This window comes from Bombina bombina, chromosome 3 (assembly GCF_027579735.1).
Source record: "Bombina bombina isolate aBomBom1 chromosome 3, aBomBom1.pri, whole genome shotgun sequence".
NCBI lineage: Eukaryota > Metazoa > Chordata > Amphibia > Anura > Bombinatoridae > Bombina > Bombina bombina.
In genome coordinates, this window is record NC_069501.1 from 1,272,892,584 (window position 1) to 1,272,906,675 (window position 14,092).

Genomic DNA, 14,092 nt, shown 5'->3' on the forward strand with positions numbered 1-14,092 from the left:
CTCCAGTTACAAGGTGTGGCCCTTACCTGGCACTGCTGATAGTATTCTTTAGCTTCACAGGTCCATGGCAGGGGCATCTGAAATGATTGTCCCAGGTAATAGAAGGTCCAAGCTATGATGACGTTATAGTAAAGAGAGACTAGAGAGGACACGAGTAGCATCCCAATGCCGATACCTGAGGAGACATTCACAGAGGGAGGTCAGTAGGGGGGGTGATGTCTATAAAGATTGATATATTCACCCAGAGGTTCCTCTTATATTCACCAGAGGTTCCTCCTATATTCACCCAGAAATTCCTACTATATTCACCCAGAAATCCCTTCTACATTCACCCAGAGGTTCCTCCTATATTCACCTAGAGGTTCCTCCTATATTCACCAGAGGTTCCTCCTATTTTGACCCAGAGGTTCCTCTTATATTCACCAGAGGTTCCTCCTATATTCACCCAGAAATTCCTTCTATATTCACCCAGAAATTCCTTCTATATTCACCCAGAAGTTCCTCCTATATTCACCCAGAGGTTCCTCCTATATTCACCAGAGGTTCCTCTTATATTCACTCAAAAGATTTCCTTCTATATTCACCGAGAGGTTCCTCCTATATTCACCCAGAGTTTCCTCCTATATTAATCAGAGGTTCCTCCTATATTCACCCAGAAATTCATTCTATATTCACCCAGAGTTTCCTCCTATATTCACCCAACCCAGAGTTTCCTCCTATATTCTCCAGAAGTTCCTCCTCTATTCACCCAGAAATTCTTTCTATATTCACCCAGAAATTCCTTCTATATTCACCCAGAAATTCCTTCTATATTCACCCAGAAATTCCTTCTATATTCACCCAGAGGTTCCTCCTACATCCTCCAGAAGTTCCTCCTATATTCACCCAGGGGTTCCTCCATTAATTCAATAGCTTTGTTTACTACATTGGCACCTAGAGTGCCCTGGACATCTCAACTGCGCACTTGCAGATAAACCGGGAAACTTGGCATCATTCTTGCTGCACCATTATAGACTAGAGAAGCTTGTTCTGTCACTAAATGTGCACGATTGTCCATTACTGAGATACAAACACTAGCAACGCGTTTTTACCATATTGCAACCAGTTTATCAGGGTCCCCAGGTCACTTGTATTGTAGTGATCTCCTCTTGTGTTATCCTTTATTGACAGAGAAATGCAGTAATGGAAGGTGCCTGATCGTGAGAGCCAATGACAAGAGACATATATGTGCAGTCACCAATCAGCAGCTAGCTCCCAATACTGTATTGCTGAGCTGAGCGTATGCTTTTCAACAAAATATACAAAAAGAATGAAGCAGAAGCAAATTGAAAAATTATATGTTCTATCTGAATCATGAAACTTATAACTTTACAGCCCCTTTTAGCTAAATATTTCTTTACATCCCATAGCCACAGATAACATGTTCCCAGATGTGGTGACAGGGGTGGCACTTATAGCCATGTACCACACTAGTAATACAGAGTAAAACTTATTAGTAATAGTGGTACTTATAGCCATGTACCACACTAACAATACAGAGTAAAACTCATTAGTAATAGTGACACTTATAGCCATGTACCACACCAGCAAAACAGAGTAAAACTCATTAGTAATAGTGGTACTTATAGCCATGTACCACACTAGCAATACAGAGTAAAACTCATTAGTAATAGTGACACTTATAGCCTTGTGCCACACTAACAATACAGAGTATAACTCATTAGTAATAGTGACACTTATAGCCATGTACCACACTAGCAATACAGAGTAAAACTCATTAGTAATAGTGACACTTATAGCCATGTACCTCACTAGTAATACAGAATAAAACTCATTAGTAATAGTGACACTTATAGCCATGTACCACACTAGCAATACAGAGTAAAACTCATTAGTAATAGTGACACTTATAGCCATGTACCTCACTAGTAATACAGAATAAAACTCATTAGTAATAGTGACACTTATAGCCATGTACCACACTAGCAATACAGAGTAAAACTCATTAGTAATAGTGACACTTATAGCCATGTACCACACTAGCAATACAGAGTAAAACTCATTAGTAATAGTGACACTTATAGCCATGTACCTCACTAGTAATATAGAATAAAACTCATTAGTAATAGTGACACTTATAGCCATGTGCCACACTAACAATACAGAGTAAAACTCATTAGTAATAGTGGTACTTATAGCCTTGTGCCACACTAACAATACAGAGTAAAACTCATTAGTAATAGTGACACTTATAGCCATGTACCTCACTAACAATACAGAGTAAAACTAATTAGTAATAGTGACACTTATAGCCATGTACCACACTAACAATACAGAGTAAAACTCATTAGTAATAGTGACACTTATAGCCATGTACCACACCAGCAAAACAGAGTAAAACTCATTAGTAATAGTGGCACTTATAGCCATGTACCACACTAACAATACAGAGTAAAACTCATTAGTAATAGTGGTACTTATAGCCATGTACCACACCAGCAAAACAGAGTAAAACTCATTAGTAATAGTGGCACTTATAGCCATGTACCACACTAACAATACAGAGTAAAACTCATTAGTAATAGTGACACTTATAGCCATGTACCACACCAGCAAAACAGAGTAAAACTCATTAGTAATAGTGGCACTTATAGCCATGTACCACACTAGCAATACAGAGTAAAACTCATTAGTAATAGTTGTACTTATAGCCTTGTGCCACACTAACAATACAGAGTAAAACTCATTAGTAATAGTGACACTTATAGCCATGTACCTCACTAACAATACACAGGAAAACTCATTAGTAATAGTGACACTTATAGCCATGTACCTCACTAACAATACAGAGTAAAACTCATTAGTAATAGTGGTACTTATAGCCTTGTGCCACACTAACAATACAGAGTAAAACCCATTAGTAATAGTGACACTTATAGCCATGTACCTCACTAGCAATACACAGGAAAACTCATTAATAATAGTGACACTTATAGCCATGTACCTCACTAACAATACAAAGTAAAACTCATTAGTAATAGTGACACTTATAGCCATGTACCACACTAGCAATACAGAGTAAAACTCATTAGTAATAGTGACACTTATAGCCATGTACCTCACTAGCAATACACAGGAAAACTCATTAGTAATAGTGACACTTATAGCCATGTACCTCACTAGCAATACACAGGGAAACTCATTAGTAATAGTGACACTTATAGCCATGTACCTCACTAACAATACAGAGTAAAACTCATTAGTAATAGTGACACTTATAGCCATGTACCTCACTAACAATACAGAGTAAAACTCATTAAGTAAGTCTACATATTAATTCACATATATGTTCACATCTTCACAATAACTAACCGGTTAATAATATAAGTACCACCTGAGATAGAGAGAAGAGAAGGATACCCAGACAGGAAACAAAAATTATATTACTCCCAGTAGTTAATAAGGTCAAACTCCGAGTTTAATCCCTGTGGGACTCTAGTTTCCAGTTTAAAAATCCATAGCATCTCTCTCTTGCATAGTGCAACATCCCGATCACCTCCTCTCTTAGGTCTAGGTACCATGTCTATAGGCTGCCAAGAAAAACATGTCAAATCTTTGTTGTGAATCTGGGCAAAATGGTGTACCAAGGGGGTAGTTGCTTTACCCACTCTAATGGTGGATAGATGTTCTCTAACCCTAGTTCTGATGTCTCTGGTGGTGAGCCCAACATACTGCTTTCCACATAGTGTACAGGTTATACAATATATAACATATGTGGAGGTACAGTTGAGACAAAAGTTTACATCATAAGACCTACCAGTAGCAGTGGACTGGAATTGATCTGACACAATCAGGTTATCGCATGCTCCACACCTGGAGCTGCCACATTTGTAGGAACCCTTACTGGTAAGCTAAGCACTACCTTGAAGGATGGATTTCTGGAGAACAGTGGGAGATAGAATATTGCCCAATGTTCTATTTCTCCGATACGAGCATCTTAGCCCTTCTTTAACACAATTTATGAGTCTGTCATCAGCTATCAACATTTTAAAATTATGCTTAACAATGTTACAAATCTCCTCGTACTGTGTGCTGTATTCTGTCACGAATGTTACCCCCTTGTGTACCCTCTTACTATCTTGCTGTTTATACTGTAGTAGGTCTAATCTACTTAGTTTATTGACCTCTCTTTGTGCCCTAGCAACTACTTTCTAGGAATAACCTCTTTGAGTGAGGCGTCTTCTCAGTTCTGCCATTTGAGTCTCACTAGCTCTAACATCAGAACAGTTCCATTTAGCTCTCATAAGCTGCCCCTTGGCTATTGCATAAAGCACATGTTTGGGGTGACAGCTACTAGCATGCAGCAAATAATTGCCTGATATGGGCTTTCTAAAGAGATTAGTTTTCACTAAACCATCAGGACTACCACTCAGCACCACATCTAGAAAGTTAATGCTATTCTTTTGGATATCACTAGTAAATTGGAGGCCTATATCATTAGCATTAAGCTCTTTCACAAACCGCTCTAGATCACTTAGGTTACCTTCCCATATGAAGATCAAATTGTCAATAAAACGACGGTAAAAAGAAATGCAATTACGATATGGGTTACTATCTCCAAAGATGTGGGACAGCTCCCACCAACCCATAAACAGGTTGGCATAGGAGGGGGCAAATTTTGCTCCCATTGCTGTCTCACATCTCTGGAGATAAAAGGTACCTTCAAACTCAAAAAAAGTTATGTGTAAACAAAAACTCAGAAACTCGTAGGATATATTCCTGAAAACCCATTGAGAATGTAGACCAATTCTGAAGAAAAAATTCTAGTGCTTCCATTCCTTTAGCATGTGGAATAGAGGAGTAGAGGGCTGTTACATCCACAGTCGCCCATAGGTGTACACCATCTTTCCAATTAACATCATAGATTAAATTCATAAAATGTTTAGTATCCCTAAGGAAGCTAGGTAGGGCCTCCACAAAGGGATGTAATACCATGTCCAACCATTGTGAAAGACGATCAAAAAGCGACACAATGCCGCTAACAATTGGACGACCTCTGACATTATGAAGAGATTTATGCACCTTCGGGAGGTGGTGGAATGCAGGAGTAACTGGATGTTCCACATAAATATAAGCTGCTTTTTCTTTGTCAATAAAGCCATTCTCAACTCCCTCATCCAGAAGGTGCATCAATTCTCTTTGGAAACGACAGGTTGGATTGGCAGACAACTCAGAGTAACATTGGTTATCTTCAAGCTGTCGCAATGACTCACCGATGTAATCAGTTTTATTGAGATCCACCACTGAGCCCCCCTTGTCTGCATTGAGTATAACAATGTCCTTGTTATTAGCCAGTAGTGCCAAAGCCTCTTTCTCAGCCCTATCCAGATTATCAGTGGACTTTTTATATTGCTAGCAAGTGACCTGAGATCACCTTCCACTCTCTTGTAGAAGTTTTCCACAATATGACCCCTACTGTGTATGGGGTAAAACCTTGAGGGTGGCTTCAAACCTCTCACACAATTAGTGTTTGATAAGGTATCAGACGCATCCCCTTCATTAAGAAGACCAGGTCACAAGTTTCAGAGAAGGTCAAATCCATATTCAAATTAGTAGTAACTCATTGTGTAGACTGACTAGAGTTAGGGGGTATTGTGTCTTCTCCTGAGAAATGGCCCTTAAAAGTGATATTACGGATTAACCGATTCACATATATCACTGTTCTAAATAAATTAAAATTACTTGTGAGCACAAATCCCAAACCAAGTCCCAATACACGCAACTGGGCATCCGTAAGTGTAATGCAGCTTTACCTTTGGCTTATGTCAAACTTTGGATCTCAAATGCAGATATATATGTGCACTTTTTTTTTACAGAGGAAAAGATAATTGGGAAAATCCCTCCAGGGATCTGATGATTAATTGGTTACAGGAGAGTATGAGAGGCTCCTGTAAGTATTTGGCTGCAGTGATTATTTAATTCAGGAGAAGAGAGGAAGAGCACTCGATTTTCAGATACTACCCCTTTAATATTGGCTAGTCTGATATTGCTGCGTGTGTGAGCAGGTTGTGTTTGCAGCGTGAGCTTGAGGGGTGTGGAAGTGCTGGCCAATACGCTTTGAGTTGGAGTCTAGCAACTTGTAAACCAGTGTAGGAATAAGCCGTGCGTATGTGAAGATGGAGCGGCTGTGACGTCACTGACCTGGAGGTGTGTTAGCGTAGGCCAATCAGGAGTGAGCAAAGTCGGGAGCTCTGTTATGGAAAGTAACAAGAAACAAAGTCTCTTAGCTGTTGCGGCTGTAACCGCAGTAACAGCAAGCAAGTAAGTAGTTCCTTATCTGTCTTTGGTAACTGTCGGTTTGATGCGATGGCAGATATCCAAGAATGGAGGAAGCAATCAAATGCAGGATGGCTGTTTTGTTGTTATATCAGATAAGATGGCAAAATGGCTCAAGACGGAGCTCAGCTTGTAATCCAAATGTTTGGAGAATCAAATCTTCAGAGTCCTGGCATGAAGTGAACGCTTCAATTCAGCTACGCTTCTGAAATAATTGACGCTGAGCCAGAGAGGATCATGGGTTATGAGGAGAGGAGTCAAAGGGGCTGCACCGCAGCAGAGGGTCCAGGTCTATCCGGATTCGTGCGATTGAAAGCATTCACCAACCGTGCAGCATTGATGTTATCAACAGGTTCCCAAGAATCCTCTTCAGGACCGAATCCCTTCCAGCGGATCAGATATTGGAGCTGTCCACGTAATAACCGAGAATCCTTAATTGCCCTGATCTCATACACATCGTCAATGTGTGGGGTTGGAGGTAATGGTGAAGGGGAGGCCTGTCTTCTAGTAGGAGTATAAGGTTTCAGTAGGGATACATGAAACGTAGGGTGAATACAGTATTCAGGAGGTAACTTCAGGGTCACAGCGTTTTCATTCACGACTTTTGAGACTTTGAAAGGTCCAATAAAAAGTTGAGAGAATTTTTTACAGGGTGTCCTAAGATTAAGATGTTTTGTGGAAAGCCAGACCTTGTTACCAACAGCGTACGTTGGTGGAACTCTTCTCTTAGTGTCGTAGTATTTCTTTTGCCTTAATTGGGCTTCTTTTATATTATCCCTGAGAAAAATGAATTAGTCAGCTATTGTGTTAGTTCTTTAGTCTAACAAGGGTGAAGAAGTATTGTTTTGTGGGTACAACTGGAAGGTAGGATGGTAACCATAATTGTAGTAGAACAGAGTTGTCTTAGTGGAGGAATTATATGAGTTGTTATAGGCATATTCTGCTGTGGAAATCTTCTCATACCATTGATCCTGGTGAAAAGAACAGTAACATCTAATGTACTGTTCCAACCATTGATTGACTCTGTTTGTCCGTTGGTCTGGGGATGAAACGCTGTACTGTATCTCTGTTCAACACTTAATACTTTACACAGGGCCTTCCAAAACTTGGAGGTGAACTGGGTACCCCTGTCGGTAATGATGATGGAGGGCAGTCCATGTAATCTTACAATGTGTTGTAGAAATAATCCTGCAGTTTCAGCGGAGGTAGGTAGCTTTCGGAAGGGAATGAAGTGAGCCATCTTTGTCAGAAGGTCCACAACGACTAGTATGGTTGTACAATTACAGGATGGAGGGAGATCTACTATAAAGTCCATGCCAATGGTTTGCCAAGGCTGGTCTGGAATATGTAGAGGTTTTAGTAGACCATAAGGATGTGCCTTCTCAGGTTTCAGGATTATACATTTCTCACATGTTTTGACATATTCCTTTACAGTTTCATCGATATTAGGCCACCAATAGTTCCTACCATTTTTTGTCCCTGGGCGGTAAGTTATGTGGAAATTAAATCTGGTGAAGTACAAACGCCATCGGAGTTGACGTGCTGATAGGGTTTTGCTTGATTGTAGATATTCTAAGTTTCGATGATCTGTATATATGAGTATGGGAATTTTTGTACCTTCAAGTAACTGACGGCCAATGTTCGAAGGCCTTCCTTATGACTAGGAGCTCTTTATCCCCAATTGAATAATTCAATTCTGGAGGTGTCATCAATTTGGAGAAAAAAGCTACCGGGTGTATTGGTTGGGATGGTGTCTTCCTTTGTGATAGAATGGCACCTATAGCGAAGTTAGAGGTGTCTACCTCTAGGATGAATTGAAGATTTGGATTCAGGAATTGCAGGATTGGGGCTGATGTGAAAGATCTTTTTAGGATATTAAAGGCTTCCTGTGCCTTTGAGTTCCACAGAAAAGATGTATGAGTACCAGTAAGGTTGCTGAGGGGTTTAGCGATAGAAGAAAATCCTTTAATAAATTTCCGATAGAAACTGGCAAATCCCGAAAAGTGCTGAACATCCTTTGTGGAAGTGGGAATTGGCCAATTTTGTATAGCTACGACCTTATCATCCTCCATTTTCAGTCCTGCAGAAGAAATGTGGTATCCTAAAAAAAGAGATCTCAGTGACATGAAAGAGACACTTCTCGGCTTTGGAGAAGAGTTGATGTGTACGGAGACGTCCGAGGACCCAACGAACATGTTTTTTGTGTTCTTCCAAGTTGTCCAAGTATATCAGGATATCATCCAGGTAAACCACCATGCACACGTCCAACAAATCCCTGAAGATATCATTAATGAAATGTTGGAACGTGGCAGGGGCATTACATAGCCCGAAAGGCATTACCAGGTACTCGTATAATCCGTATCGAGTCCTGAAGGCAGTGAGCCACTCGTCTAATTCACGGATCCTGACCAAATTATAGGCACCCCTTAGGTCTAACTTTGAGTATATTTTTGCCTGACTAAGACACTCCACTAACTCGGGAATCAATGGTAAAGGGTACCTATTTTTCAAGGTTCTTTTGTTCAGTTCCCGATAATCGATGATTGGTCTTAATGAGTCATCTTTGTTCCTGACAAAGAAAATACCAGCTCCCGCTGGGGAGGTGGAAGGCCTGATAAAACCCTTTTTGAGGTTATCATCGATATACGATTTTAGATGTTCCAGTTCAGGCTGGGATAATGGGTAAATGTGCCCATATGGGATAGTGGAACCAGGTAACAATTCTATAGGGCAATCGTAGATGCTGTGAGGTGGCAGGGTTTCCGCTTCTTTCTTACTGAAGACGTCTGAGAAGTCATGGTAATCCTCTGGTAAATTGAATTCTGTGACCTGTAGAATGGTTTGTGTTGGAAGACAGGATTTCTGACAGAAAGTAGAATTGAATTCAACATGGAGAGTTCCCCAATCTATCCTTGGTTGGTGTAATTGTAACCAGGAAAGCCCTAATACTACAGGAAACATAGGAGATGGTATTATGGCAAATGATATGTATTCTACATGTCCTGTATCAGTTGTTATTTCTAAGGGAATGGATTGATGTGTAACTGGACCAGTGTTCACAAAAAGACCCATCAATGACATGAATTGAGACAGGATTTGCTTTTAAACATAAAGGAATTTTATTTTTCTAATTCAGCATCCAAAAAATTAGAGTAAGCCCCAGAGTCGATAATTGCTTCAGTACTGAGGACTTGAAGATCCCACTGTAAAAAGAGAGGTATAGTACAGTAAGCAGAGTTGGAGATTTTACTGGTAAAACAGTTAACAACGGGGAACTTACTATTCTTCTGACGAAGTAGGATGGGACACTCTTTCACAGAATGTGCTGCAGATGCACAGTACATGCATAGGTTAGCTCTCCTTCTGCTCAACCTCTCTTCTGGTTGTAGAGGGCCCTTAGTGATCCCTAGGTCCATGGGGACAGGGATGTCCTTAGATGAAGAAGTGGAAGAATTAGTTGGGTAGATTTTATGTGATGCCTCAGGGTGTGAGCGTTCAGCTCGGTGTTCTCTTAGACGTCTGTCTACATGTATGGAAAGTTCAATTAAACCTTCAAGGGTCCGGGGGAGTTCAGTACGGGCCAACTCATCTTTAAGGTTATCTGATAACCCGAGCCTGTATTGATTGCGAAGGGACACATCACTCTATTCGGAATCCTTTGCATACAGTTTAAATTCCGTCAAGTATTCCTCAACCGGTCGGCGTCCCTATTTAAGTGAACGCATACTGGTCTCAGAAGTTAGCTGCTTCTGAGTGTCCTCATAAAGAGTCCCCATTTGGGTAAAGAAATCAGTGAGAGATGCAAGAATTGGGTCGTTATTCTCAAAAAATACGTCAGCCCATTTCCTAGGTTCCCCTCTAAGGAAGGAGATGACAGTCATCACTTTAATCCTTTCAGTATGATAGGTCTTTGGTCTCATCTGGAATAATAATCTATAAGCATTGCGGAATTGCCTGAACGTTGTTCTGTCCACTGAAAATAAATCAGGAAGTGAGACTTGGGGTTCTGGTGCGTTATCTCTATGCATAGCCCTTAGGGAGTCATTCTGTATTTGTAGTTCTCTGACTCCCTGCGTAAGTTGATCAACTCTTTGGGTTAAGTTATATACAATGGTTGGTATATCTGCTGGATCCATATTTTTGAGATCAATTATTATGTAATGCAGCTTTACCTTTGGCTTATGTCAGACTTTGGATCTCAACTGCAGATATATATGTGCATATATATGTATTTATTTTTTTTACAGAGGAAAAGATAATTGGGAAAATCCCTCCAGGGATCTGATGATTAATTGGTTACAGGAGAGTATGAGAGGCTCCTGTAAGTATTTGGCTGCAGTGATTATTTAATTCAGGAGAAGAGAGGAAGAGCACTCGATTTTCAGATACTACCCCTTTAATATTGGCTAGTCCGATATTGCTGCGTGTGTGAGCAGTTTGTGTTTGCAGCGTGAGCTTGAGGGTGTGGAAGTGCTGGCCAATCCGCTTTGAGTTGGCGTCTAGCAACTTGTAAACCAGTGTAGGAATAAGCCGTGCGTATGTGAAGACGGAGCGGCTGTGACGTCACTGACCTGGAGGTGTGTTAGCGTAGGCCAATCAGGAGTGAGCAAAGTCGGGAACTACGTTATGGAAAGTAACAAGAAACAAAGTCTCTTAGCTGTTGCGGCTGTGACCGCAGTAACAGCAAGCAAGCAAGTAGTTCCTTATCTGTCTTTGGTAACTGTCGGTTTGATGCGATGGCAGATATCTAAGAATGGAGGAAGCAATCAAATGCAGGATGGCTGTTTTGTTGTTATATCAGATAAGGTGGCAAAATGGCTCAAGAGGGAGCTCAGCTTGTAATCCAAATGTTTGGAGAATCAAATCTTCAGAGTCCTGGCATGAAGTGAACGCTTCAATTCAGCTACACCTCTGAAATAATTGACGCTGAGCCAGAGAGGATCATGGGTTATGAGGAGAGGAATTAAAGGGACATACTCAAGTAAGAAATCTCTCTGACAGTAAGGGCTATGTCAGCTAGGTTTATAACACGTTATTTGTATTTTGTCTGTTGTCTCGTCTCCCTTAGCCTGTATCCTGATTTCTCCTGACTCTCCCCCCTCTGTCTGGTTTGTTCTGGGGCAAGGAAAAAACCTGTTGCAAATGTTCCTGACCATTATCAGATATTAGTTAGTTTTTGTATGGTTAATATCAATTGTAGCTCCTATGCCACCATTAGAAGTATGGCTCTGAATGATATTCTGCTCACTTGCTCTATACTTACTCCCTATAGTCTTTGATCTAACTGCTGGACCTACTATAGTACTATTTTTAGAAATAACACTAGTTCCTGACCCCACAACCTTTTGAGATGCAGCTTCATCTCCACTAGTACTCAAACCATCATCTCCTGACTCTGCCTCAGAGAATGTAACATGTGACTGTCTCCTTCCCCTCCTATTTCGTCTCCCTCTATTACGGTTCTGTTATCTGCGAGTCTGGGACCGCCTAGTGCGATTCCTATATGAACTGAATCAGTATCACAGTCTGTTTGGTCCCGAATATATTTGGTGTGTTTGGTGTTTATAATCTGTTTCTTAGCTTCTGCTACAGTATCTCTTAAGACTAGATCAAACCTTCCATAGTCTATATCCCTCTGTCTGGAATTAAGGTCTGTTTGTATAATACATATATTTTCTCTAACCACAGATACCATCTTGGATTTGTCATCACAAAGCAGTAACATAAGTCTTATGGAACAGTCTGTTAATATATCGTTCCAGGCTTTTATAAATTCATTATCATTTGTTTCAAAGGTAGGGTACTTATTCATCCTCAAACCCCTAGGAATGATGCATAGTTCAACATATTTGTTCATAGATCAAATGTCCCACTGCATCTTTATTTCCTTGACTTTTAGTTTTTCCATATCGTCAAATAAATCTCCAAGTGAGGAGTAGGCTTTATCAGTGGAAAAAATCCTTGAAAGTTCCAAATCCGGTTCAACTCAATTGGTTGTAAAGAAAAGTACTGTTGAACTGCTTGATCGTCCACTATAATATTACCCTGCATGTTGGGTATTAACCTCTTAAGCGCTGCCTGTAAGCACAAAATATTATACCAAAGAGAAACAGGGTAAGGGGAAAGATACCCAAACAAATTAGAAACGTCCCATCTCAAATAACACTAATCAAGTGAGAGTGTTACATACACAGAAGGCTAGGTGAGCCAGCAAAGTCACTGATACAACATAAGTAGGAACGATACGGATCTCACCTCCTCCTCGCGAAGCTCCGATACCTTACGTATCTAGGCAAAGTTCTGGGAGGCAGTTACTCTTCATACATCGTGCGGTATTGGTACCTTCTATAACTGGTCGAATACACAGTGCATCTGTGTGCGGCTGCTAGAACTCCACCGGTCCGGACCTTTTGCAGAGGGGGCGTGTAACGGCGCCAAACCAGGTGACTCTTCCGTTTAAATATAGTTATATTGTAATTTTAATTTAAAGTTACGGGGGTGTTAGGTTTAGGGGTTAATAGTTTTATTTATTGTTTTGTGATGTGGGGGCCAAGCGGTTTAGGGGTTAATAGGTTTATTTAGTGGCTGAGATGTGGGAGGCTGGAGGTTTAGGGGTTAATAGGTTTATTTAGTTGCAGACATGTGGGAGGCCAGAGGTTTTGGGGTTAATAACTTTATTATAGTGTCGGCGATGTTGGGAAGCGGCGGAATAGGGGTTAATAATTTTATTATAGCGGCGGTAATGTCGGGAAACAGCAGAATAGGGGTTAATCATTGTTTTTAGTGTCGGCGATGTTGGGAGCAGTAGATTAGGGGTTAATAAATGTATTTAATAGTTGCGATGTGGGTTGGTGGCAGATAAGGGGTCAATAGGTTTAATATAGTGTTTGCGATGTGGGAGGGTGGCAGTTTAGAGGTTAATAGGTAGTTTATGGGTGTTAGTGTACTTTGTAACACTTTAGTCATGAGTTTTGTGTAACATTTTTGTAGTGCAAAACTCATAACTACTGCTCTCAGATGGCGGCATGGCTCGTGTCGGAATAGGCTGTAACGCAAGCTTTTTAGCCTCACCGCACAACCTGTAATACCGGCGCTATGAAAATCCCAGTGCGGAATGGACGTTGCGTCACAGGCTAAAATGCTTGTGTTACAGCTATACCGACACAACTCGCAATAGCTGCGTTACTGTCATTACGTTGACCATCACTAACATTAGGATCTGTTTATACCAAGGGGAAGTTTACCATCAATTTAGAATAAATCTCGGTCACACAATACCCTACTGCATTACTAGACTACTTACCTTTCAGGAGGGGGCAGCACTTCCACACGGTAATAGGCCCTGCAGCTCCATACTGTCCCAGGCTCAGCTCCATGAGGAAGAGGGGGATGCCAGTGAAGAACAGCATGATGGAATACGGGATGAGGAAGGCCCCTGCGGAAGAGAGGGTGAGAGGGTCAGGAACATAAGATCCATACACTGTAACTGCATATACAGGGGCGTCACCATTATAGGGACACAATGGCTGTCTGTTCTAATTAGCATACATTTGCATAGACAAAGGCATCCCTATTACAGTTATACGACTGGCTGTTCTAATTAGCATACATTTGCATAGACAGGGGCGTTACCATTATAAGGAAACAATGGCTGTTCTAATTAGCATACATTTGCATAGATAGAGGCATCAGTATTACAGGGGTACAACGGCTGGCTGTTTGAATTAGCATACATTTGCATAGACAAAGGCATCAC

The 14,092-nt window shown here is 40.9% G+C and overlaps 1 protein-coding gene across 1 annotated transcript in view; it reads right to left on the bottom strand.

Moving 5' to 3' along the window:
* LOC128654733 (sodium-dependent proline transporter-like) overlaps nt 1–14,092 on the bottom strand; it is a 142,763-nt gene that overhangs the window by 43,055 nt on the left and 85,616 nt on the right. The window contains exons 3-4 of the mRNA XM_053708829.1: nt 13,640–13,771; nt 27–175 (exon numbers count right to left, since the gene is read on the bottom strand). Of these exons, the coding sequence (XP_053564804.1) occupies nt 27–175; nt 13,640–13,771 (281 nt within the window). The remainder of the gene's footprint in view (nt 1–26; nt 176–13,639; nt 13,772–14,092) is intronic.